The sequence below is a fragment of the Pristis pectinata genome, chromosome 6, assembly GCF_009764475.1.
Source record: "Pristis pectinata isolate sPriPec2 chromosome 6, sPriPec2.1.pri, whole genome shotgun sequence".
NCBI lineage: Eukaryota > Metazoa > Chordata > Chondrichthyes > Rhinopristiformes > Pristidae > Pristis > Pristis pectinata.
Genome location: NC_067410.1, coordinates 8,106,980 through 8,129,798, shown reverse-complemented (window position 1 = coordinate 8,129,798; position 22,819 = coordinate 8,106,980). Strand labels below are relative to the sequence as shown.

General features: G+C 43.3%; 1 protein-coding gene across 1 annotated transcript in view; it reads left to right on the top strand.

Moving 5' to 3' along the window:
• The window catches only part of hemk1 (HemK methyltransferase family member 1), a 110,138-nt gene that overhangs the window by 57,015 nt on the left and 30,304 nt on the right, over positions 1–22,819 (top strand). The window contains exons 5-6 of the mRNA XM_052019100.1: positions 1,275–1,339; positions 8,677–8,726. Of these exons, the coding sequence (XP_051875060.1) occupies positions 1,275–1,339; positions 8,677–8,726 (115 nt within the window). The remainder of the gene's footprint in view (positions 1–1,274; positions 1,340–8,676; positions 8,727–22,819) is intronic.

The window sequence follows — 22,819 nt, the reverse complement described above, 5'->3', positions numbered from 1 at the left end:
TGATGAGTGGGAGTTTCACTATTTACCAGAAACTTAATTGTACCAGCCATATAAGAACGACAAGTGCAGGTCAGAGAATGGATATCTCACAGCCAATGGCTCCTCCTGATCCCCCAGAGCCTTTCCAGCACATACAAGGCCAGGTCAAGATGTGATGGAATACTCTCTGCTCGGCTGGATGAGTATAGCTCCAACATTAAACAGCTTGAGAGACTCCTGATGCAGTCCTGATGAAGGGCCTCGACCCAAAACACCAACTATCCCTTTGTCTCCATTGATACCATTGTCTCCATTGATATTCAGGGCAAAAAGCAAACTGCTGGAGGAACTCAGTGGGTCAGGCAGCATCAGGGCAAAAAAGCTTATTCCACTCCCGGTACACGGTGATTATAACATGAACCATTTACAAAATACGATTAAAAATTCAAGAAAGCGTCTTCCCTGCTGGGATTTCTACCACCGAGGACAAATTCCTTCAAGTTCTCTCTGTGCTGGAGATAAATCACTGGTGGTTCAAAGTCTTGGAACTCCTTATCTTCCACTGGTATGGCAGGTGCTTCACCACCAGGGCTGTATTAAAATGCTGGCCATGCCACTGCCATCTACACCCTCTGCATATAAATCAATAATTCTGAAAACTATTTCTAATTATCTCTGGCAAATAACTCTGATGCTTTAAGAGAATATTACAACTAATAAACATTCTCCCCTCCACTTGCTGGTCTCCGTTCTGAAGTTCCTTTGTCCTGAATGTGTTTGTCCCACATTCCACCTCCTACTCTTCTATTTCTCTCCCCATTATACTAACATCTTTCATTTTATTTCAGGTCAGCATGGACTAGATGGGCCAAAGGGCCTGTTTCTGTGCTATAGGACTCTATGACTCTACATCTGCCTGAATTTTCATCACTACCTTTCATTTCTTCATCTGATTCTTTTGCTATCTGTTGCCTTCCTTCCCCTCTCTTTAATCCTTTTCCTTTCTTGTCCTTCTCTCCTGCCTTCCCTTCCCTTCCCTTCCCTTCCCTTCCCTTCCCTTGCCATCCACCTCACATCTCTTTTGTTCATCCTTCCCACACTTGTTCTTTTCTGTTCTAATTCTGTCCTTTTAACTATTTCCTCCTATAGAAATATTGTATTTTTTTCCGAGTTCTGAAATATAACTTCAGCATAAATTTATCTTACTGGTACTTATTCCAATTTAAAAAAACTCTTCTTTTTTTGGTAGTGTGTTGCTCCTCCATGTTTTCTGATGAGATGTTTTTGCTTTGCAGAGTTCTGCTGTGGCAGTGGATAAAAGCCCTGAAGCTGTGGCCCTCACCAGAGAAAACGCGGAGAGGTAATGCACCATCGTTGCAAACTATCCGGCTTCTGCCCTCTTCCTTTCCAGTCCTGGTGAAGGGTCTCGGCCCAAAATGTCGACTGCTTATTTCCCTCCGTGGATGCTGCCTGACCTGCTGAGTTCCTCCAGCACTCTTTGTGTATTGTATCTGCTGATGAATCACTGTTCATGAATGATTTCTAATGTATGTGAACAATAGAATGGGCCACAACATGCTGCCAACAACAAGCCACCAAAACTTTCCAGCAATAGGCTTACCTTTTGTGGATGCCCCAATGTTCACTCACTAATCATATGAACTAGGAGCAGGACTTGACCACCCTCCCTTGAGCCTGCTCTACCATTCAATGTTTATGGCTAATCTGATTATAACTTCACTCCACATTCTTGCTTAGCCCTGGTAACCTTTCATTCCCTTGCTTATGAAGAATCTGTCTCCTTCTTCTTAAAAATATGCAAAGACTGCTTCGAGCCCTCTTTGAGGAAGAAAGTTCTGAACACTTAAGACATTCTGCGAAAAAATATTGCTTCATTTTTCTTAAATTAGCACCAACTTACTTTCAAACAGTGACTACTTGTTCTGAATTCTCCCACAATGGGAAAGATGCTCTCCATATTATTCATGAAGCCTCTCAATTCCTAATATGTTTCAGTCAAACTCCCCTTCACTCTTTTATACTCCATTGGATAGAAGCCCAGACAGTCCAAGCTTTCCTGATTAAGCAGCCCACACATTCCAAGTACTTGTCTAATAAATCTTTTCAGAACATCCTTCTACATCCTTCAAGTGCTGCCACAGTCCAAATGGTGAGGACCTGCATTGCTCCAAGGCCTTATTAAATGTAAAGCAACAAACAATCTGCTGGAAGGGCTCAGCAGGTCAAGCAGCATATGTGGAAGGAAAGGAATTGTTGACATTTCGGGTCAAATCAGTCCTGACGCAGGGTTTCAACCCGAAACGTCGACAATTCCTTTCCTCCCACAGCTGCTGCTCGACCTGCTGAGTTCTTCCAGCAGATTGTATTGGAATTGGTTTATTATTGTCACTTGTACCAAGGTACAGTGAAAATCTAGTCTCGTATACCGTTCATACAGATCAATTCATTGCACAGTGCACTGAGGTAGTACAATATCAGGGAAAACAAGAACAAAATGCAGAATAAAGTGTCACAGCGACAGAGAAAGTGCAGTGCAGGCAGACAATAAGGTGCAAGTTCCTAAATCTGGTTAGACCGCATTCAGAGTATTGCACACAATCCTGGTCACCTCACTATAGGAAGGATGTCGAGGCTTTAGAGAGGGCGCAGAGGAGGTTTACTAGGATGCTGCCTGGATTAGAGGGCATGTGCTATCAGGAGAGGCTGGACAAACTTGGGCTCTTTTCTCTGGGTGGCGGAGGTTGACGGATCTGTTGGAAGTGTATAAAATTATGAGGGGCATAAATAGGGTGGACAAGCAATATGTTTTTCCCATTATTGAGCAATCCGATACCAGAGGGCATGCATTTAAGGTGAGAGGGGGTGGGTTCAGAACAGACATGAGAGGTGCATTTTTTACTCAGAGAGTGGTGGATGCCTGGAATGTGTTGCCTGATAGGGTGGTGGAGGCAAATTCGTTGGGGGCTTTTAAGAGGAGCTTGAATGGGCACATGAATGAGAGGAAAATGGAGGGATATGGGCAATCTGTAGGTAGGAGGGATTAGCTATGTCGGCACAACACTGTGGGCCAAAGGGCCTGTTCTGCGCTGTACTGTTCTGTGCTCTATGTTCTTTAATGAGGAAGATTGTGAGGTCACGAGTCCATCTTGTCGTACTAGGGGACCATTCAATGGTCTTATAACAGCGAGATAGAAGCTGTCCTTGAGCCTGGAGGTACCTGCTTTCAGGCTTTTGTGTGTTGCTCCAGATTCCACATCTGCAGTCTCCTGTGTTTCCTCTCTTATTAAATGTAACTCTATTACTAGGACAAGCCTCATTCACAACACAATAGAAAAACCTTTATCAGCTGGGAAATCAATTCCCTCAGATCTCTCCCTGCCACTTAAACAATATTAAAAAAATATTAAAAGTTTGAATTGTTATTTTAAATTAAAATATTGTCGTTTAAAAACACCCTTAAACAATTAAAAGAAATAAAGCAAACTTGGTCTAAAACGTAAATTATCTTGACCTTCTAAATGACACTATTCCTCTCAATTAAAGTGGGTTCACTATTCCTGGTTCATTTGAGCAGACAGGCTCTCCCAATGTGAGTGCTGGACAAGTCAGTGAATTCCTGCCCTATCACTGAACTCTAAGAAATCCAAGTCACCTCACAGCTGGAAAATTGCCACCAGAGTTTAGGTAGTTAGTTCAGGAGTAACATATTTTACAGGAAAACCCCAGGTTTTCTCGCATTTACTGGAATTGTAAATGCCACAGGTCGGCCTATTAATAGATAGCGTACATGTTGCTAGTTTTCGGTTCTGAAACCAAATACTTGTAATACTCATTGCGACATACAAGATTTTCAAGGGTGTTTCCCTTGGTTGAAGTGTCCAAAATAGGGTGCATAGAACAGTACAGCACAGGAACAGGACCTTCGGCCCACAATGTTGTGCCGAACTAATTAAACTAGTAATTGAATGCTTCTAATCCCTTCTGCCAACACAAGGTCCATATCCCTCTGTTCTCTGCACATTCATGTGCCTGTCTAAGAGCCTCTTAAACGCTTCTATCATATTTACCTCCAGAATGTTCTAGGCACCCACCACTCTCTGTGTGAAAAAACTTGCCCCACACATCTCCTTTGAACTTACCCCCTCTCACCTTAAATGCATACCGTCTAGTGTTAGACATATAAACCCTGGAAAAAAAGATATCAGCTGCTTCTCATAATCTTATAAACTTATAACAGGTCTCCCCTCAGCCTCTGCCGCTCCAGAGAAAGCAATCCCAGTTTGTCCAAGCCTTCCTTATAGCTAATACCCTCTAATCCAGGCAGCATCCTGGTAAACCTCTTCTGAACCCTCTCCAAAGCCTCCACATCCTTCCTATAATGGGGTGACCAGAACTGAATGCAATACTCCAGATGTGGTCTAACCAGAGTTTTATAAAGCTGCAGCATAACTTCCTGACTCTTGAACTCAAAGCCTTGACTAATACAGGCAAGCATGCCATATGCCTTGTTTACCACCCTGTCAACCTGTGCAGCCACTTTCAGAAAGCTATGGACTTGGACCTCAATACATCAAAGGTGCTAAGGGTCCTGCCGTTAACTGTGTACTTTTCCTAGGGACATAGGGTTAAGGAATAGCATGATCCTTTTAGGAGTGAAATGAACAGAAATTTACACGGTTCTACATCTTCAGAATACTCTTATCCAGTGTTATGAGTTTGTTCAAGACTCAGATTGATAGTTTTTTTTAGACATTAAGGGATTTGAAGGATATGGGACTAAATGAAAATGAGACAAAGTAAGAGATTTCATTGCTTGGCAGACAACACACACACAAAGTGCTGGAGGAACTCAGCAGGTCAGGCAACATCCATGGAGGGAAATAAACAGTCGACATTTCAGGCCGAGACCTTTCTTCAGGACTGGAAAGGAAGAGGGCAGAAGCCAGAATGAGAAGGTGGGGGGAGGGGGAGGGGGAGGAGCACACACAGGCAGGGGATAGGTGAGTTCAGGTGATAGGTTAGTCCAGGTGAGAGGTGGATGGTAGGTGGGTGAGGGAGGGGGAGAATATGTAATAAGCTGAGAGGTGATAGGTAGAAGAGGCAAAGGGCTGAAGGAGAAGGAATCCGGTCGGAGAGGGCAGTGGACCATGGAATAAAGAATGGAGGAAGAGAGGAGATGGGCAGGTCATCAAGGTGGGGGAAGGGAGCCACAGGAATAAGGGAAGACAAAGGAGTGGGGGAGTGGAAAGTAAAAGAAGGAGTGGGGTTACCAGAAGTTAGAGAAATCAATGTTGAGGCCATCAGGTTGGAGACTCCCAAGGCGGAATATGAGGTGTTGTTCCTCCAACCTGCATCTGGCCTCAACATGGCATTAGAGGAGGCCATGGATAGACATGTCAGTATGGGAGTGGAATGTAGAATTGAAGTGAGTGGCCACTGGGAGGTCCTGGCTTGTTGCGGCGTATGGAGCGAAGGTGCTCGACGAAGCGGTCACCCAATCTGCGTCGGGTCTCACCGATGTAGAGGAGACCGCACCGGGAGTACCGGATGCAATAAATGACACCCTCGGACTCACAGGTGAAACGCTGCCTCACCTGGAAGGATTGTCTGGGACCCTAAATGGTGGTGAGGGAGGAGGATCCTGTGGCCTAATGCCATTTCTAATTCTTTTGTTCTTGTGACATGAATTTTCAAGTATCTTCGTGAACTAAACAACAAGGTGAGAATTGTATCTGATAAGAACACTGCAGGAAGAGTAGACCCTTCCAACACGCAGACTTGTGTCACCATTCAATTAGATCATAGCCAAGCTCAAACCTTGAACCACCCAAAATACCACCTTCTTTAGCTAAATGTAAATTTGGGGTTTGGCTATGTTTCTGTGAAGCATTTTAGGTTTTCTTTTTAATTAAGGACCTTAATTATATTTAAGTTATTATTGTAATAATTATAGTGAGTATTTGTTTATTTATCTATTTAATTTTAAATGAATAGTTATCAGTTGGTTTATAGACTCTGTGTGTGTTCTTCAGTCTTTGATATAAAAATAACAGTGTAGTAGAATGTAATGTAAGTAGAAATGCAAGGGTTTATTGCTAACCCTGTTGATATAGCCATTGTTAACTGAATGCTCAGTTATGTAGATACTAAGGAAACATAAAATTCCCTTGTTTTAGCTCCACCCAACATCAGCTGATGGTCGAGTTTTTGACTCCCAGCCACAAAATTACCAGTCAAACTTTTCTGAGGGTGAACAATTTAATCTTCTCCCTCGTCAGGGTATTTGTGAATGGCAACGAGCAGCAATTTTGCAAGTTACTTGGAAACTGATCTCTGTTAATTTTGGAGATCCCCTGTGACTAGTAGAAGCAATGATTGAATTGTACTGATAAAAGATTGTTAAACAACTTGCATCATATCCTGAACACCCTTTTGTGTAGCCTGGGGACAATCTGTCAACTCTTTATAGGGCTTGCAATATTTTTTGCATGCATCATCTCTTGTCTAAAATTATACGCGCTGACTCGGGTTATTTTTAGTGGAAATACCCAGTGAGAATGTTTCCATTCTCAAGATCCTGGATGCTATAATCAATATTTGCCTTTTAGTCACATTTTAATGTCAAAGTGACTTGATCTGCTTGTGCTTAGAAATTAATTTATGAAGTACATGAACTATTGTTTCATAGACAAGCATAATAGTTCCATTTTACTACTCCCACAGATACTGCTTGACCCGCTGAGTTCCTCCAGTAGATTGTTTGTTGCTCCAGATTCCAGCATCTGTAGTCTCTTGTGTCTCCAATAATACTTGGAGAGATAGGAGACTGCAGATGCCAGAAGATGCAAGGGATTTTTTTTCTCCATAATGTGCCTCATCTTTTAAGAAAGCATGAGGGGAACGTGTTTCCTCTGCTCTCTCCATCAGTGCCTTCGGCAAGGATGGTTTGGTAACACAGTGGTTCAGTTATTTGAGGCCTGAACTATTGATCAAAACAAAACTGCAAATGTTGGAAATCAGAAACAAAAAATAGAAAATGCTAGAGATAGTCAGCAGGTCTGGCAGCATTAATGGAGAAGGAAACAGAGCTTCCGTTTCAAGTTCTGATGAAAGGTCATCAACCCGAAATGTTAACTCTTTTCTCTCCCCACAGATGCTGCTTGACCTGTGTATTTATTGAAGTTTTTGTTTTCATTATTGTTGAACTGATAATGCCACCATTGCGGCAGCACAATATTTAATACAATTCTGGAAAAAGATGCTGGAAACGATTAACCTACCCAGTTGTAAAAATCCACATCACTGATATCCTTGTCTGCCATACATATCACCATGCCAAAACGGTTAAATCTTGATTGCCGTTTGAACTGGGAAATAATTATAGCCTTGTTGGAGATGCCCAGATTGCACAAGTGAATGAAAAAAATAAGAGAAGTGTTTGAGTAACTCCTGCCACCCCCACCTTCCTGGGGGGACTAAATCACGTAGCCGCCACAGTCAAGAAAGCTCACCAGTGCCCCTACTTCCTCAGGAGGCTAAAGAAATTTGGTATGATCCCTTTGACACTCACCAACTGATGCATCATAGAAAGCATCCTATCTGGATGCATCACGGCTTGGTATGGCAACTGCTCTGCCCATGACCACAAGAAACTGCAGAGAGTTGTGGACACAGCCCACCGTGTCACAGACACCAGCCTCCCCTCCCTGTCTTTACCTCTCACTGCCTTGGTGAAGCAGCCAGCATAATCAAAGACCCCACCCACCCAGGTCATTCTCTCTTCTCTCCTCTCCCACCAGGCAGAAGACGCAGGAGCCTGAGGGCACATATCACCAGGCTCAAGGACAGCTCCTATCCCATGGTGATAAGACTATTGAACAGTTCTCTTATACAATGAGATGGACTCTTGACCTCACAATCTACCTAGTCGTGACCTTGCACCTTATTGTCTACCTGCACTGCACTTCCTCTGTAGCTGTGACACTACTCTGTACTGTTATTGTTTTTACCTGTACTACTATGCAACCTGTACTAACTCAATGTAACTGAGAGCCAGCATAGACTCGATGGGTGAAATGGCCTCCTTCTATGTTGTGAGAAATGAGAAATAGCCTCACTTGCATTGAAAATTGAAGTTCATTTATTCATATGCCTCATACCAGTATGTATTATTATTTCAGAATATCACCTCTTTGCATATTGCAGGAAAGGCCATTGGTTTTCTGTTCTCAATGATAAGAAGGCTACATTTTTTCTCAGGGAAAAGGAATCAAAAACTAGAGGGCATAAGTTTAAAGTGAGAGGGGAAAGATTTAAAGGGAACCTGAGGGGCAACTTCTTCACATGGTGGGTGGTGGGTATATGGAACGAGCTGCCAGGGGAAGTGGTTGAGGCAGGTGCAATAACAGCATTTAAAAGACATTTGTACAGGTTCATGGATAGGAAAAGTTTAGAGGGATATGGACCAAACGCTGGAAAATGGGACTAGCATATTGGTCAGCATGGAAAAGTTGGGCCGAAGGGTCTGTTTCTGTGCTGTATAGTATAAGAACATAGAACAGTACAGCTCAGGAACAGGCCTTTTGGGCTATGATGTCTGTGCCAACCATGATGCCAAATAAAGGTGTATTATTCCTGCAATACCACATTCACCTTTTTTGCTGTTTGCATTTTTAGGTTATGTGTTAGCCACAGGCTTCAAGAATTGCAGCTCAATATTACATCAGGTAAGTAAAACTAAGGATGCGTGAAGTATTTCGTTCGTTTTGATTTTCCTTCAATCATACGCCACATCCCTCCATAATTTTCTCATGGCAAAAATTGCATCAAGCTGGAGTTCAAATAGTGGACCATATGGAACTTTCCCACTGGACTTTTTCACCCAACTTCCGTTTGGCTCCAAGGAATTGAGAAAAGAAATTGTCTAGAGTATTTAGACTGTCATGCTATTGCTGAAGGAACACAAGAGGATCCAGGGACAGCATCTGGATTGGACAGCATGTCTTATCAGGATAGGTTGAGTGAGCTCGGGCTTTTCTCTTTGGAGAGAAGGAGGATGAGAGGTGACTTGATAGAGGTGTACAAGATGATAAGAGGCATAGATCAAGGGAACAGTCAAAGACTTTTTCCCAGGGCGACAATGGCTAACACGAGGGGGCATAATTTTAAGGTGATTGGAGGAAGATATAAGGAGGATGTCAGGGGTAAGTTTTTTACACAGAGTGGTGGGTGTGTGGAACGCACTGCCTGCAGAGGTTGTGGGGGCAGATACATTAGGGGCATTTAAGAGACTCTTAAGTAGACACATGAATGATAGAAAAATAAGGGGCTGTGTGGGAGGGAAGGGTTAGATAGATCTTAAAGCAGAATAAAATTTTGGCACAACATTGTAGGCCAAAGGGCCTGTACTGTGCTGTGGTGTTTTATGTTCCATCTCTCAGGAGCTGCAAGTCACCATTAATGCTGCAAGGTAGGTTGCTCATACTGGCAATTTGATCTCTAAGGGTGCTTGACAGAATTGTCAAGCAAAGAGGTTATGTTGAACAAAAACCAAGCTGATGGAGGCACTCAGCGGGTCAGGCAGCATCTGTGGATGGAAATGGACAGTCGGGACCCTTCATCTGGACTGAAAGAGTAGAGGAGAAATAGCTGTTACAGAGGTGAGGGAGAGGGGCGGGGCAGGAGCTGGCAAGTGATAAGTGGATCCAGGTGAGGAGGGGTTGATTGGCAGACGGAGTCAGGTGGGGGAGGGAAAGATGGAGATAGAGGCTGGGAGGTGATAGGTGGAGGCATCAAAGGGCTACAGCTGATGGAATTTGATAAGAAAGGAAGGTGAAGAGGAACCAAATAAGGGAGGTGGGTGGGCAGATGGGAACAGTGGGGGAGTGGGGGGGAACCTGTTGGGAAGAGTGTGTGGCTGGTGGGCAGATGTAGGTGGGAGAGGGAGAAAGAAACTGGGAGATGGGGGGGCTGGGGGGTGGTGGAAAGAAGGGTTTGTGTGAGAGGGTCTGAGTAAGTAGATCAGAAAGAGAAAGGGACAGAGGTGGAGTGGGTTACCTGACAGTGGAGAATTCAGTGTTCATACCTTTGGGTTGTAGACTACCCAGGCAGAATATGAGGTGCTCTTCTTCTATAGAGAACTTATGTTGAACTTACATAGAACAATGGTTAGTTGTCGCTTGGATCACTGGGAACATTTCTGGGCTCGGTATTAAAGGTAGGATATTAAGACATTGAAGGATATGCAAAAAAAATGTACAGCGTTGACCCCAAAACTCGGAGATTGTAACTGTTCGGTGATCTTTGTTCCAGCAAATAGAGGTCTGAGGAATGACCTAATATTGGTCCATAAAATTATGGAAAGTTTGATAGACCAAGGTCGGCATGAACCAGTTGGGCCGAAGGGCCTATTTCTGTGCTGAATGACTCTATGAGCAGATGTAAGGCAGATGTTTCCTTTTGTAGGATGGACTGAAATGAGAGTCCATAAATATAGACTCTTAATAAATCCAACATAAAATGCAGGAGATAACCTTATCCAGACTGGTTAAAATACGGGTTGTGTTACCACTAATGGTTGAGGTGATTAGTAGGGAAGTCTGGTACATGAAAGGGTGTGGTGTACCTTTTGTGCATGGAACATGCCGTTCTGTCTGCACCCTTGTGTGCACATGTTCATATTGTAGTCCTGATTAGACAGGAGGGTTGTGTAATGTCTGCTTCTCAACAATGTAAAAATTTCACAGTCTGGCACGCTTAATTTTCACCAACAGCCCAGATTCTCAACGCATGGTTTTTACAAACAAATCACTACCTCCACCATGTCTCTACGCTGGAGTCAGATGGCATTGATAACTTTAAAATCATTTAAAACATTTAGATAAGGCCCCGTGAATAACAAAAATACTGTCTCGTGCTTAGCACCACGGTTAGGCATGCAAATTCTACCTGATGGAAGAGGAGAAGATACAGGAGCCTGAGGGCACGTACCACCAGACTTAAGGACAGCTTCTACCCCACTGTGATGAGACTATTGAATGGTTCCCTTATACAATGAGATGGACTCTGACCTCACGATCTACCTTGTTGTGACCTTGCACCTTATTGCACTGCACTTTCTCTGTAGCTATGACACTTTACTCTGTACTGTTATTGTTTTTACCTGTACTACCTCAATGCACTCTGTACTAACTCATTGTAACTGTACTGTGTAATGAATTGATCTGTACGATCGGTATGCAGGACAAGTTTTTCACTGTACCTCGGTACAAGTGACAATAATAAACCAATACCAAATTCCTGATGAGCAACATGCTTGTGCCTAGCAAAACCCTGCGACATCAGTCATCTCAGGAAGTCAGAGTTGTGGTGTGGAGCTCGCAGAGCTGCTGATGTAGCATGGACATGCGGAATGTACAGCTTGGTTTTGTGTGTGCTCACTTTGGAAATTCCCAGTACATTTTTCCTGGTGTAGGCTACGTGATGTCAGTAGGTAGAAGTGACAAACACTGCAATGTAAGCAAATGTGCATTTTTGGTGACAAGGCCACAGCAATTTATTTCACTTAGTGGTTACAGATTGATTATAGACCACTAAAAGTGACGATCTCCTTCGTAGACAGTCAAGGATGACTCGTTTCCTCTCCAGTTATGTGGGTTTTGTGGTGGCTGACGAGGCCAGTGTGGGACTTGCAGACTCTGCCACAGGTGGAGCAGGAGGTGATTGATGGGCAGTCAGGTGGGTAGTTTGAGAAGTGGTACATTCCTGCTATCATAGTGAGAAAGAGCTGGACTGAAACAGTCCCACTGAGTCCTCACCAATCATCAAACACCCACTTACACTAATCCTACAGTAATTGCTTCTCCTCACACTCCCATCATCTCCCCCAGATCCTACCATTCACCCACGCACCAGGAGCAATTTTACAGCAGCCGGTTAACCTACCAACCCGCATGAAGTTGGGATGTGGAGGATACCGATTTTTACAGATGCACAGTGAAAGCATCCTGTCTGGATGCATCACAGTTTGCTATGGCAACTGCTCTGCCCAAAACCGCAAGAAACTGCAGAGTGTTGTGAACACAGCCCAGTCCATCATGCAAACCAGTCTTCTTTCTAGCTATTATAAGGCTATTGGACGGTCCCCTAGTGTGACAAGGTGGACTCTTGACCTCACAATCTACCTTGTTATGACCTTGCACCTTATTGTCTGCCTGCATCGCACTTTCTCTGTAACTGTTACACTTTATTCTGCATTCTGTTATTGTCTTCCCTTGTACTACCTCAATGCACTGTGTAATGAAATGATCTGTATGGATGGCATGCAAAACAAAGTTTTTCACTGTACCTCGGTGCATGTGACAATAATAAACCAATTTACCCCTCTATTGATTCTGTCTACACTTCCCACTGCCTCGGGAAAGCAGCCAATGTAACCAAGGGCCCCTCCCACCCTGAACTTTCTCTCTTCTCCCCTCTCCCATCAGGTAAAAGACACAAAAGCTTGAGAAAACATACCACCAGGTTCAAGGACAGCTTCTATCCTGCTGTTATCAGAGCCTTGAACGGACCTCTTAAATGCTGAAGATGAACTCTTGATCTCTCAATATACCTTGTCATGTGTTTGGGATGTGGAGGAAAGCAGAGAGCCCAGAGGAAACCCACACAGTCATAGGGATAACGTGCAAAGACAGTACCAGAGTCAGAATTGAAACTAGGTCACTGGAGATGAGAGGCAGCAGGTTTACTATCTGCACCACTCTGCAACCCTTCTAACAGAGGGACTCAAGGTTCTCAATGCCAGTTCAAATGCCTCGTTCTTCATTTTGAACACTCGTACACCAGAGGTTCACACAAGTCGGTAGGGATGTTACATCTTGTTGAGGAGGCTTTAAGAACATCTTTAGAAGACATTGATTTGTGCACTTTGGAATCTCTTGTCGTGACTGAGTTCAGAGTGTATGTTTCAGGAGTCTGATGTCAGGCATGTGAACAATGTGGCCTACCCATTGCAGCTGACTGGGTGTAATTAGACCTGGGAGAGAAAGACCGTGTATTGTGATCAATGCTGCTCCCTGGATTTCTCTCGAAGCAGGTGCATTGTGAAGATCCTTGTTACCATGTGTCCTGGCGGACAGAATCCACACTGTAATCCAGGGAGCAGTTCTTTAGCCTCTGGAACTAAAATAAGATAAGATAAGATATCTTTATTAGTCACATGTACATCGAAACACACAGTGAAATGCATAGTGTTCTGGGGGCAGCCCAGTTTAGCAACTACAGTTTAGCAACTACAGTTTAGCAACACTATGACCAGTTTGATCACTTCACACTGAAATAGACTTTTTTTGTTCTATTTGTGTTCTTTCTTGTAAAAGTTGTGTTTAATTTACATTTGTTTCTCTTGTGAATGCTGCTTATCTGATGCTATGTGCCTGTGATGCTGCTGCAAGTAAGTTTTTCATTGCATTTGTGCACACATGTACTTGTGCATATGACAATAACCTCGACTTTGGAAGAGATAACTGAGGAGGACTCAGGTGATGACTTTATTAAAATATTCATATCATATCATAGTGGCTTTATAGGAAATACAGTGAAAAACTTGTCTTGCATACCAATCGTACAGGTCAATTCATTACACGGTGCAGTTCCCAGCACAGGACAGGCCCTTCAGCCCACAATGTTGTGCCGACATTTTATCCTGCTCTAAGATCTATCTAACCCTTCCCTCCCACGTAGCTCCCATTTCTCTATCATTCATGTGGCTATCTAAGAGTCTCTTAAATGTCCCCAATGTATCTGCCCCCACAACCTCAGCCGGCAGTGCGTTCCATGCACCCACCACTCTCTGTGTAAAAAAACTTACCCCTGACATCCCCCTTATACCTTCCTCCAATTACCTTAAGATTATGTCCCCTCGTTAGCCATTTTCGATATGAGGTTTATGAAATATACTTCATATCGATATGAAATATGAAGGGGGATGGACCATGTGCAGGCAGATAGGTTTAGTTTAATTTGGCATCATGGTTGGCACAGACATTGTGGGCTGAAGGGCCTGTTCCTGTGCTGTACTGTTCTATGCTCTACATAAAAAAGAATGGAATAAAAGCATTTCGGGGCAATTCAAGTAACATCAATAGTCAGAAAATCTACTAGTCTGGCACCACCAAGTCCTGAGTGTGCCCAATTATCCAAGTTTTATCGTTCTGTAACTCTGGAGGGCTACCACAATAAACAAGATTATGAGACTAGCAATGATTTAGTATTAAGTCCATGGATCATCAGTGTCTATCGAGATTTCAGCTTGGCTTTATGTGGTTCAGCAAACTGTGCTTCATGATGTAGATTGGTGGAAAAAAATAAGACAGTAAAGAGGGGATAGGAACACAAATTAAACAGAAAAGCAACAAGTGCATCCTCACCATCCGGGACGTGCGCTTTTCTCATCGCTACCATCGGGAGGAGGTACAGGAGCCTGAAGACCCACCCTCAACGATTCAGGAACAGCTTCTTCCCCTCCGCCATCAGATTTCTGAATGGTCCATGAACCCATGAGCACTACCTCATTATTTATTCAGGAACAGCTTCTTCCCCTCCGCCATCAGATTTCTGAATGGTCCATGAACCCATGAGCACTACCTCATTATTTCTTTATTTTGCACTATTTACTTACTTTTGTAATTTATGGTAATTTTATGTCTTTGCACTGTACTGCTGCTGCAAAACAACAAATTTCACGTCACATGTCAATGATAATAAATCTGATTCGGATTCTGAAGAATGGAAAGGACTTTGAATGACTACAGGTGATCAGGCAGAGAACAAACAGCAAAATAGGACTGCTAGACCTACTGTTTGAAAAATGAGACATTTTATTGGTTTGTTTCTTAGTGACTTCCTCAAGTAGCAATAAATACATGTAAATAGTTGGATCGATTGTAGGTCACTTCTGAGGAACTAGTACTGAAAGCCATAGAAAATGATGGCATAAAAGGTCATTTGTTCTACTGTACCCTGCTTGTCCATAGATGGTTTAACATTTCTGTGAAACACTATTCTCCCCCAATAGCTCCCTACCAAGGGTTAATCTCTATAATCTAAAGTGTGCTCAGAAAAGCTAACATTAGTGAAACCCTGCAGATTTTTTTTTAAGTAGTCAGTTTGCCTGACCGCTAAATCAGAATCGATGAAAGCCTCTACGATAGATACAAGCACGTTTATTTTAGTTTGTTTGACAAGCAGGAGTCATTGGGTTCATCGAGAGCGCCAAGAATAGGAAGTTAATCAATGGCTTGCCAATAGAGAATTCAGGAGAAATTTCTTTGCTCAGCAGGTGGTTAAAATGTGGAACTTGTCACCACAAGAAGTAGTTGAAGCAAATAACACAGCTGCATTAAGAGGAAGTTTGATCAGCACAACAGAGAGAAAAGTGCAAGATGTTAGTGGGGTTATATGAAGAAGGCTGTAAGGAGGTTTACATGGAACATAGACATAAATATTTTGTTTAAATCTTACTTGGGTATTTTCTAACTTCACGTTTCAACGATTAGTTTTAGCAGACAACAGATTATTTGCTCTCAGTTCATGGAGGTCATTAAAATTTATGATTACTGTAAATATGTCATGTGCTGAGTGCTGTGTTTATTTATATATTGAACATATTTTAATTATTTTAGAACCTACTGGGGACAATTTTAAATCTACTCAGCAGAAGCACAGGCACATTCTTTCCTTATTATCTACCTGCACTGCACTTTCTCTGTAACTGTAACACTATATTCTGCATTCTGTTATTGCTTTTCCCTTGTATTACCTTGAAGTTCTTATGTTATGAAATTATTTGTACGGACGGCTTGCAAAACTAAGTTTTTTCACTGTACCTCTGTACATGTGACAATAATAAACCAATTTCAATTCCAATGTTGGAATCTGGAGCAACAAACAATCTGCTGGAGGAACTCAGCGGGTCGAGCAGCTTCTGTGGGGGGAACGGCATTGTCAACGTATCAAGTCGAGACTCTACTTCAGTACACAGGAGAAAACAGCCACTCTGCTTTTTAGTAATGTTGGTTGCTGGATGATTATTGGCCTGGACATCAGAGCGAACTACTCTGCTTGTATTTGAATAGTGCCAGTCAAAAAGAATGAATAGGACCTTGGTTTCATCTAACAATGACACTTCTTCAATCTTGGCACGGGTGTCATTGAAACCTACCGAATACTGAAAGGCTGGATAGAGTGGACTTGGAGAGGATGTTTCCATTAGTAGGAGAGTCTAGGATCCAAGGGCACAGCCTCAGAATAAAGGGATGTCCCTTTAGAACTGAGATGAGGAGGAATTTCTTCAGCCAGAGGGTGGTGAATCTGTGGAATTCTTTGCCACGGAGGGCTGTGGAGGCCAAGTCATTGGGTGTATTTAAGGCAGAGATTGATAGGTTCTTGATTGGTAAAGGGGTTAAGGGTTATGGGGAGAAGTTGGGTGAATGGGACTGACAAAAAATCAGCCATGATTGAATGGTGGAGCATACTCGATGGGCCGAATGGCCTAATTCTGCTTTGAAATCTTATGGTCTTATGGTGTATCAGTCTAGATTTTGTGCTTCAATTTCTGGAGGGAAATTCAACTGACTTCAAAAGACACTTGGACAGGTACATGGATAGGAAAGCTTCAGAGAGAAATGGGACCAAACACAGGCAAATGGGGCTAGCTTAGATGGGCATCTTGGTTGGCATGGACGAGTTGGGCCGAAGGGCCTGTTTCCGTGCTGTATGATCCTATGGCTCAGAATAAGAGTGCTAGCTACTGAGCCATGGCTAAAAGTAGACAGATTTTATAATAAATTGGGCAAATTTAGAATCTGTAATTAACAGAAAGACAATTGAAGCAGTTAGCGTTTTTTCAGACTGCGAATTGCTGGTGAAACTATTTGTTCGGGCAACATATTGTCCATAAAACCGCATTAGAAGTAGAACAATGTTTATTGCCTCTTTGAAAGTGATGGAATTTTATTTGAAGTGGGGAATTCAGTGCTGCCATATCACAATATCTTTGTCACCTGTGTGTTACAGCTGCTTAAACCATCACCCAAGGGCTACTTAAAGCAATAAATACAATGGCAGCCATCTTCCAGCTTGTAAAAACTGTAACGATCGAAGTTGGAAAGAATGCATTTATTGAATGTTGCACAGGTTAATATTTCCTCCAAAACAACGTTATAAGGTGTATATTAGTGTGAAGGGTTCTCCTTGTGTCCCTAACAGATTGGATAATGCAGCAAAAGTCCGATAATATAGCATGCTTAGAACTGTGCAGGAGCCAGACTAGCTGATTTTCTGGATTGTTGAATGTCACTGCTTTTAATACTGCAAAACACTTTTATTGCACTCTTTTTCTATGTTGCACAGTAATATAATAAATTTGCCAGTGAACCCAGTGAGTTTAAAAGGAGCAAGGGAAATACAGTTTAAAAAAAGAAAGGAAAACAGCCCCCTGGTGTGTTTAAAGGGATCGTGGGAATCAGAATCTTGTGTGTTTAAAGGGAGTGCAAGAAAAAGGGCTTCAGTAAGTTTAATGGGGCCTGGGATGTTTAAATGGAGCATGGGAAACAGAACCCAGTGTGTTTAAAGGGATTGCAAGAAACAGGGCCTCAGTAAGTTTACAAGGTGCATGAGAAACAGAGTCCTATCGGTGTTCAAAGGGAAGTACAAGAAAGTAGGCCCCAGTGAGTTGAAAGGGGATGCAAGAACGGTGAGATTAAAAGAAGCACTTAGAAACGGGTCTTCTATGAGTATACAAGAGATGATGGAAACAGAGCCACGGTCTAGAACTATTGGTATTTATCCCAATCTAATCAGATATTAGATTACTGGAGTGTTACTGTATCAGGGGCAACTTTAGCCTAACCCACCCATCAGGAAATTGATGGGATAAGCTGCAGTATGTTTTCTGGGCACCAATCTGATTTCACACATCATCCAATTGTAGTTTTCAGTAAATTTTGGTACATGTGATAATAATAAACCCAATAACCAACAATTTTCCATTAAGATCAGTATTGGTATTGGTTTATTATTGTCACTTGTACCGAGGTACAGTGAAAAACTTGTCTTGCATACTGATCGTACTGGTCAATTCATTACACAGTGCAGTTCCATTGAGTTAGTATTGAGTGCGTTGAGGTAGTACAGGTAAAAACAGAACAGTACAGAGTAAAGTGTCACAGCTAACAGAGAAAGTGCAGTGCAATAAGGTGCAAGGTCACAACAAGGTAGATCGTGAGGTCAGAGTCCATCTCATCATATAAGGGAACCGTTCAATAGTCTTATCACAGTGGGTAGACGCTGTCTTAAGCCTGTAGTACGTGCCCTCAGGCTCCTGTATCTTCTGCCTGATGGAAGAGGAGAGAAGAGAGAATGACCCAGGTGGGTGGGGTCTTTGATTATGCAGGCTGCTTCATCAAGGCAGCGAGAGGTAAGGACAGAGTCCAAGGAGGGGGAGGCTGGTTTCCATGACACGCTGGGCTGCGTCCACAACTCTCTGCAGTTTCTTGCAGTCCTGGGCAGAGCAGTTGCCGTCCCAAGCCATAGATACATCCAGATAGGATGCTTTCTACGGTGCATCGATAAAAGTTGGTGAGAAAGGGGCAGTTACCCTCCTGGGAGTATTCTATAGGCCCCCTGGTAGCAGTAGGGATACTGAGGAGCAGATTGGGAGACAGTTTTTGGAGAGATGCGAAAATAACAGGGTTATTATTAATGGGAGACTTCAACTATCCAAATATTGATTGGCACCTACTTAGTGCCAAAGGTTTAGATGGGGCGCAGTTTGTTAAGTGTGTCCAGGACGGATTCCTGACACAGTATGTTGACAGGCCGACTAGAGGGAATGCCATCTTAGATCTAGTTTTAGGTAATGAACCGGGACAGGTGACAGATCTATCGGTGGGTGAGCATTTGGGGGACAGTGACCATTGCTCCATAACCTTTAGAATTGTCATGGACAGGGATAGGAGCAAAGAGGACGGGAAGATATTTAATTGGGGAAAGGCGAATTATGAGGCTATAAGGCGAGAACTTGGGAGTGTAAATTGGGGTGACATTTTTGAAGGGAAATGTACTGTGGAGATGTGGTCGATGTTCAGGGATCTTTTGCAGGATGTTAGGGATAAATTTGTCCTGGTGAGGCAGAGAAGGAATGGTGGGGTGAAGGAACCGTGGGTGACGAGAAAGGTGGAACTAGTTAGGAAGAAGAGGACAGCATACATAAGGTGTAAGCAGCAAGGTACGGACGGGCTCGTGAGGAATATACAGTAGCAAGGAAGGAACTTTGAAGAGAGCGAGAAGGGGACATGAAAAGGCTTTTGGCGAGTGGGTTAAGGAGAATCCAAGGCTTTTTGCTCATACGGTAAAGAGCAGAAGGATGGCTAGGTAAAGGTGGGTCCAATTAAAGACAAAGGTGCGAGGATGTGCCTGGAAGCTGTGGAAGTGGTGAGGTTCTCAATGATTACTTCTCTTCAGTATTCACCAGGGAGAGGGGTCTTGATGATGTGAGAACAGTGTAGGTGAGGTAATGTTCTAGAGTATGATAGATATTAAGAGAGAGGATGTGTTGGAGTTGTTAGAAAATATTAGGACAGATAAGTCCCCGGGGCCTGACAGAATATTCCCCAGGCTGCTTCGTGGGGCGAGGGAGGAGATTGCTGAACCATTGGTTAGGATTTTTGAGTCCTCGTTGTCAACGGGGACGTACCAGAGGATTGGAGGTGGTGAACGTTGTCCCCTTATTCAAAAAAGGTAGCAGGGATAGTCCAGGGAATTACAGACTGGTGAGCCTTACGTCTGTGGTGGGTAAGCTGTTGGAAAGGATTCTAAGAGATAGGATCTATGAGCATTTGGAGAAACATGGACTGATTAGGGACAGCCAGCATGGCTTTGTGAAGGGAAGATCTTGCCTCACAAGCCTGATAGGGTTCTTTGAGGTGTGACCAGGAAGATTGATGAGAGTAGTGCAGCACACTTTTGGAAGACAAGCTCCAAGGCGGAATACAAGGTAATGGCAGGATTCTGGGCAGTGTAGAGGAGCAGAGGATCTGGGGGTTCATATCCACAGATCACTGAAAGTTGCCTCGCAGGTGGATAGGGTAGTTAAGAAAGCTTACGGGATGTTAGCTTTCATAAGTCGGGGGGATCGAGTTTAAGAGCCGCGAAGTGATGATGCAGCTTTACAAAACTCTGGTTAGACCACACTTAGAGTACTGTGTCCAATTCTGGTCGCCTCATTATAGGAAGGATGTGGAGGTGTTGGAGAGGGTGCAGAGGAGATTTACCAGGATGCTGCCTGGATTAGAGAGTATGGATTATGAGGAGAGACTAAAGGAGTTGAGGCTGTTCTCATTGGAGAGAAGGAGGATGAGGGGAGACATGATAGAGGTATACAAGATATTGAGAGGAATAGATAGAGTGGACAGCCAGCGCCTCTTTCCCAGGGCGCCAATGCTCAAAACAAGAGGACATGGCTTTAAGGTAATGGGTGGGAAGTTCAAGGGTGATGTCAGAGGGAAGTTTTTCACCCAGAGAGTGGTTGGTGCATGAAATGCGCTGCCTGGGGTGGTGGTGGAGGCTGATACATTGGACAAGTTCAAGAGATTGTTAGAAAAGCATATGGAGGAATTTAAGTTAGAGGGATATGTGGGAGGAAGGGGTTAGATAGTCTTAGGTGTGGTTTGAAGGGCGGCACAACATGGTGGGCCGAAGGGCCTGTATTGTGCCGTATTGTTCTATGGTTCTATAGTTCTAAACAGAGAGAGGAAGGGTTGAGCTCACAGATTTAAGGTGTAGGAACAGAATGAGGCATGAGGTAAAATGTTCCACACACCCTTAAAGGATGTTGGAGCAGATTCAGTCACGGATAGGAACTTAGTAAGTACTTGGAAGGAAAAAACATTCCTGGGCTGTGGGAAGAGAGGTGAGGAACAGGATTAATTCAATCCTCTTTCAAAAAGTTAATCCAGGTTTAATGCTGTGGCTTCCTGTATATTTCTGTAATTCTACAACTCTCATCTTTAGCAGGGTGTAAAACCAGGTTTCATTCAGTACCATGTATTTCCCACTCAGCAGATTCTGTTTAAAATTGACCCCAGTAACACCGGCCCTTTGGCCCACAATGTTGTACCAGCCTGTATAAATCTACTCCACGATCAATCTAAGCCCTTCCCTCCTACACAGCGCATAACCCTCCATTTTATTTACATCCATGTGCCTACCTTTTAAAGGTCCCTATTGTACCAGCCTCCACCACCAACCCCGGCAGTGTGTTCCAGGCTCCCACCACTCTCTGTGTAAAGAACCTACCTCTGACCTCCCCCCTAAACTTTCCTCCACTCACCTTAAAAGGATGTCCTCTGGTATTGGCCATTGCCGGCCTGAGGAAAAGATGCTGGCTGTCCACTCTGTCTATGCCTCTCATAATCTTATTTTTTTTTACTTTTTACAGCATGGTAACTGGCCCAACGAGTCCGCGCCGCCCATTTTAAACCCCAAATTAACCTACTCGTACGTCTTTAGCATGTGGGAGGAAACCAGAGCACCCAGCGGAAACCCACGCGGACATGGGAGAACGTAAAAACTCCTTACAGACAGCGACGGGAATCGAACCCCGAGCGCTGGCGCTATATAATAAGTATTATACACTTCTATCAAGTTGTCTCTCATCCTGCGTCGCTCCACAGAGAAAAGCCATAGCTCACTCAACCTTTTCTCATAAGACATGTTCTCTAATCCAGGCAGCATCCTGGTAAATCTCCTCTGCACCCTCTCTATTCCACGCCCTTTCTATAATGAGGTGACCAGAACTGAACACAGTACTCTAAGAGTGGTTTAACCAGAGTTTTATAAATCTGCAACATTACCTTGTGGTTCTTGAACTCAGTCCCCCGACTAATGAAGGCCAGCACACCATACGCCTTCTTAACTCAATCCCCCATTATCTTTGAGTGTTCCCACTCTCACTCTCGTCATCCTCCTGTTCTTCATGTACATGTTGAACGCCTAGGGGTTTTTCTTAATCCTACTCACCAAGGCCTTCTCATGTTCCCTTCTAGCTCTCCTAAGTCCCTTCTTAAGCTCCTTCCTGGATACCTTATAATTCTCAGGAGCCCTGTCTGATTTTTTCTTCCTTAAGTATGCTTCCTTCTTCTGCTTGACGAAATGTTCCACCTTTTGTCAACCAGGGTTCCTTCACCCTACCATCCTTTCCCTGTCTCAGTGGGACAAACCTATCCAGAACCCATGCAAGTGGTCCCTAAAAAACCTCCACATTTCTGCTATGGCATTTCAAATAATATGGGAGAAAGCTTTTAGTTATTAACAGAATTTCCACGTGTAAAATGTTGAACATCATTAATGGTGTTATATTTGTCAAAAATAATATTAATCTGGGTTTGTTAGCCAATCCCATTAAGTGTATCTCACGTTTCATATAAACCAGAGTGCAGCCTTATCTGCTTTATATCTAAGTAAACAAAGCAAGATCCAGAGGTGATCCAGGGTGAAATAGTAAATCCTTATCTCTACATTCTGCTTTTGAAAAAAATAATAGAACAAGGAGCAAATTTTGTTAACTAACAGACCTCAACTTTAAAAGTAAAGTATATTGCACTCAAGTAAACATTAGTCAAAATATTTTGTTTGCAATCTTGCTTTCACGTTTTTTGCACTGAATGAGCAGGGATACTTTTGGCAGATCTAGAGAAGAAAAGGCTGTGTTTGGAACAAAGAAGGCTTCAAAGGTGCTCTATACAACAAGTCGATCGAAGAG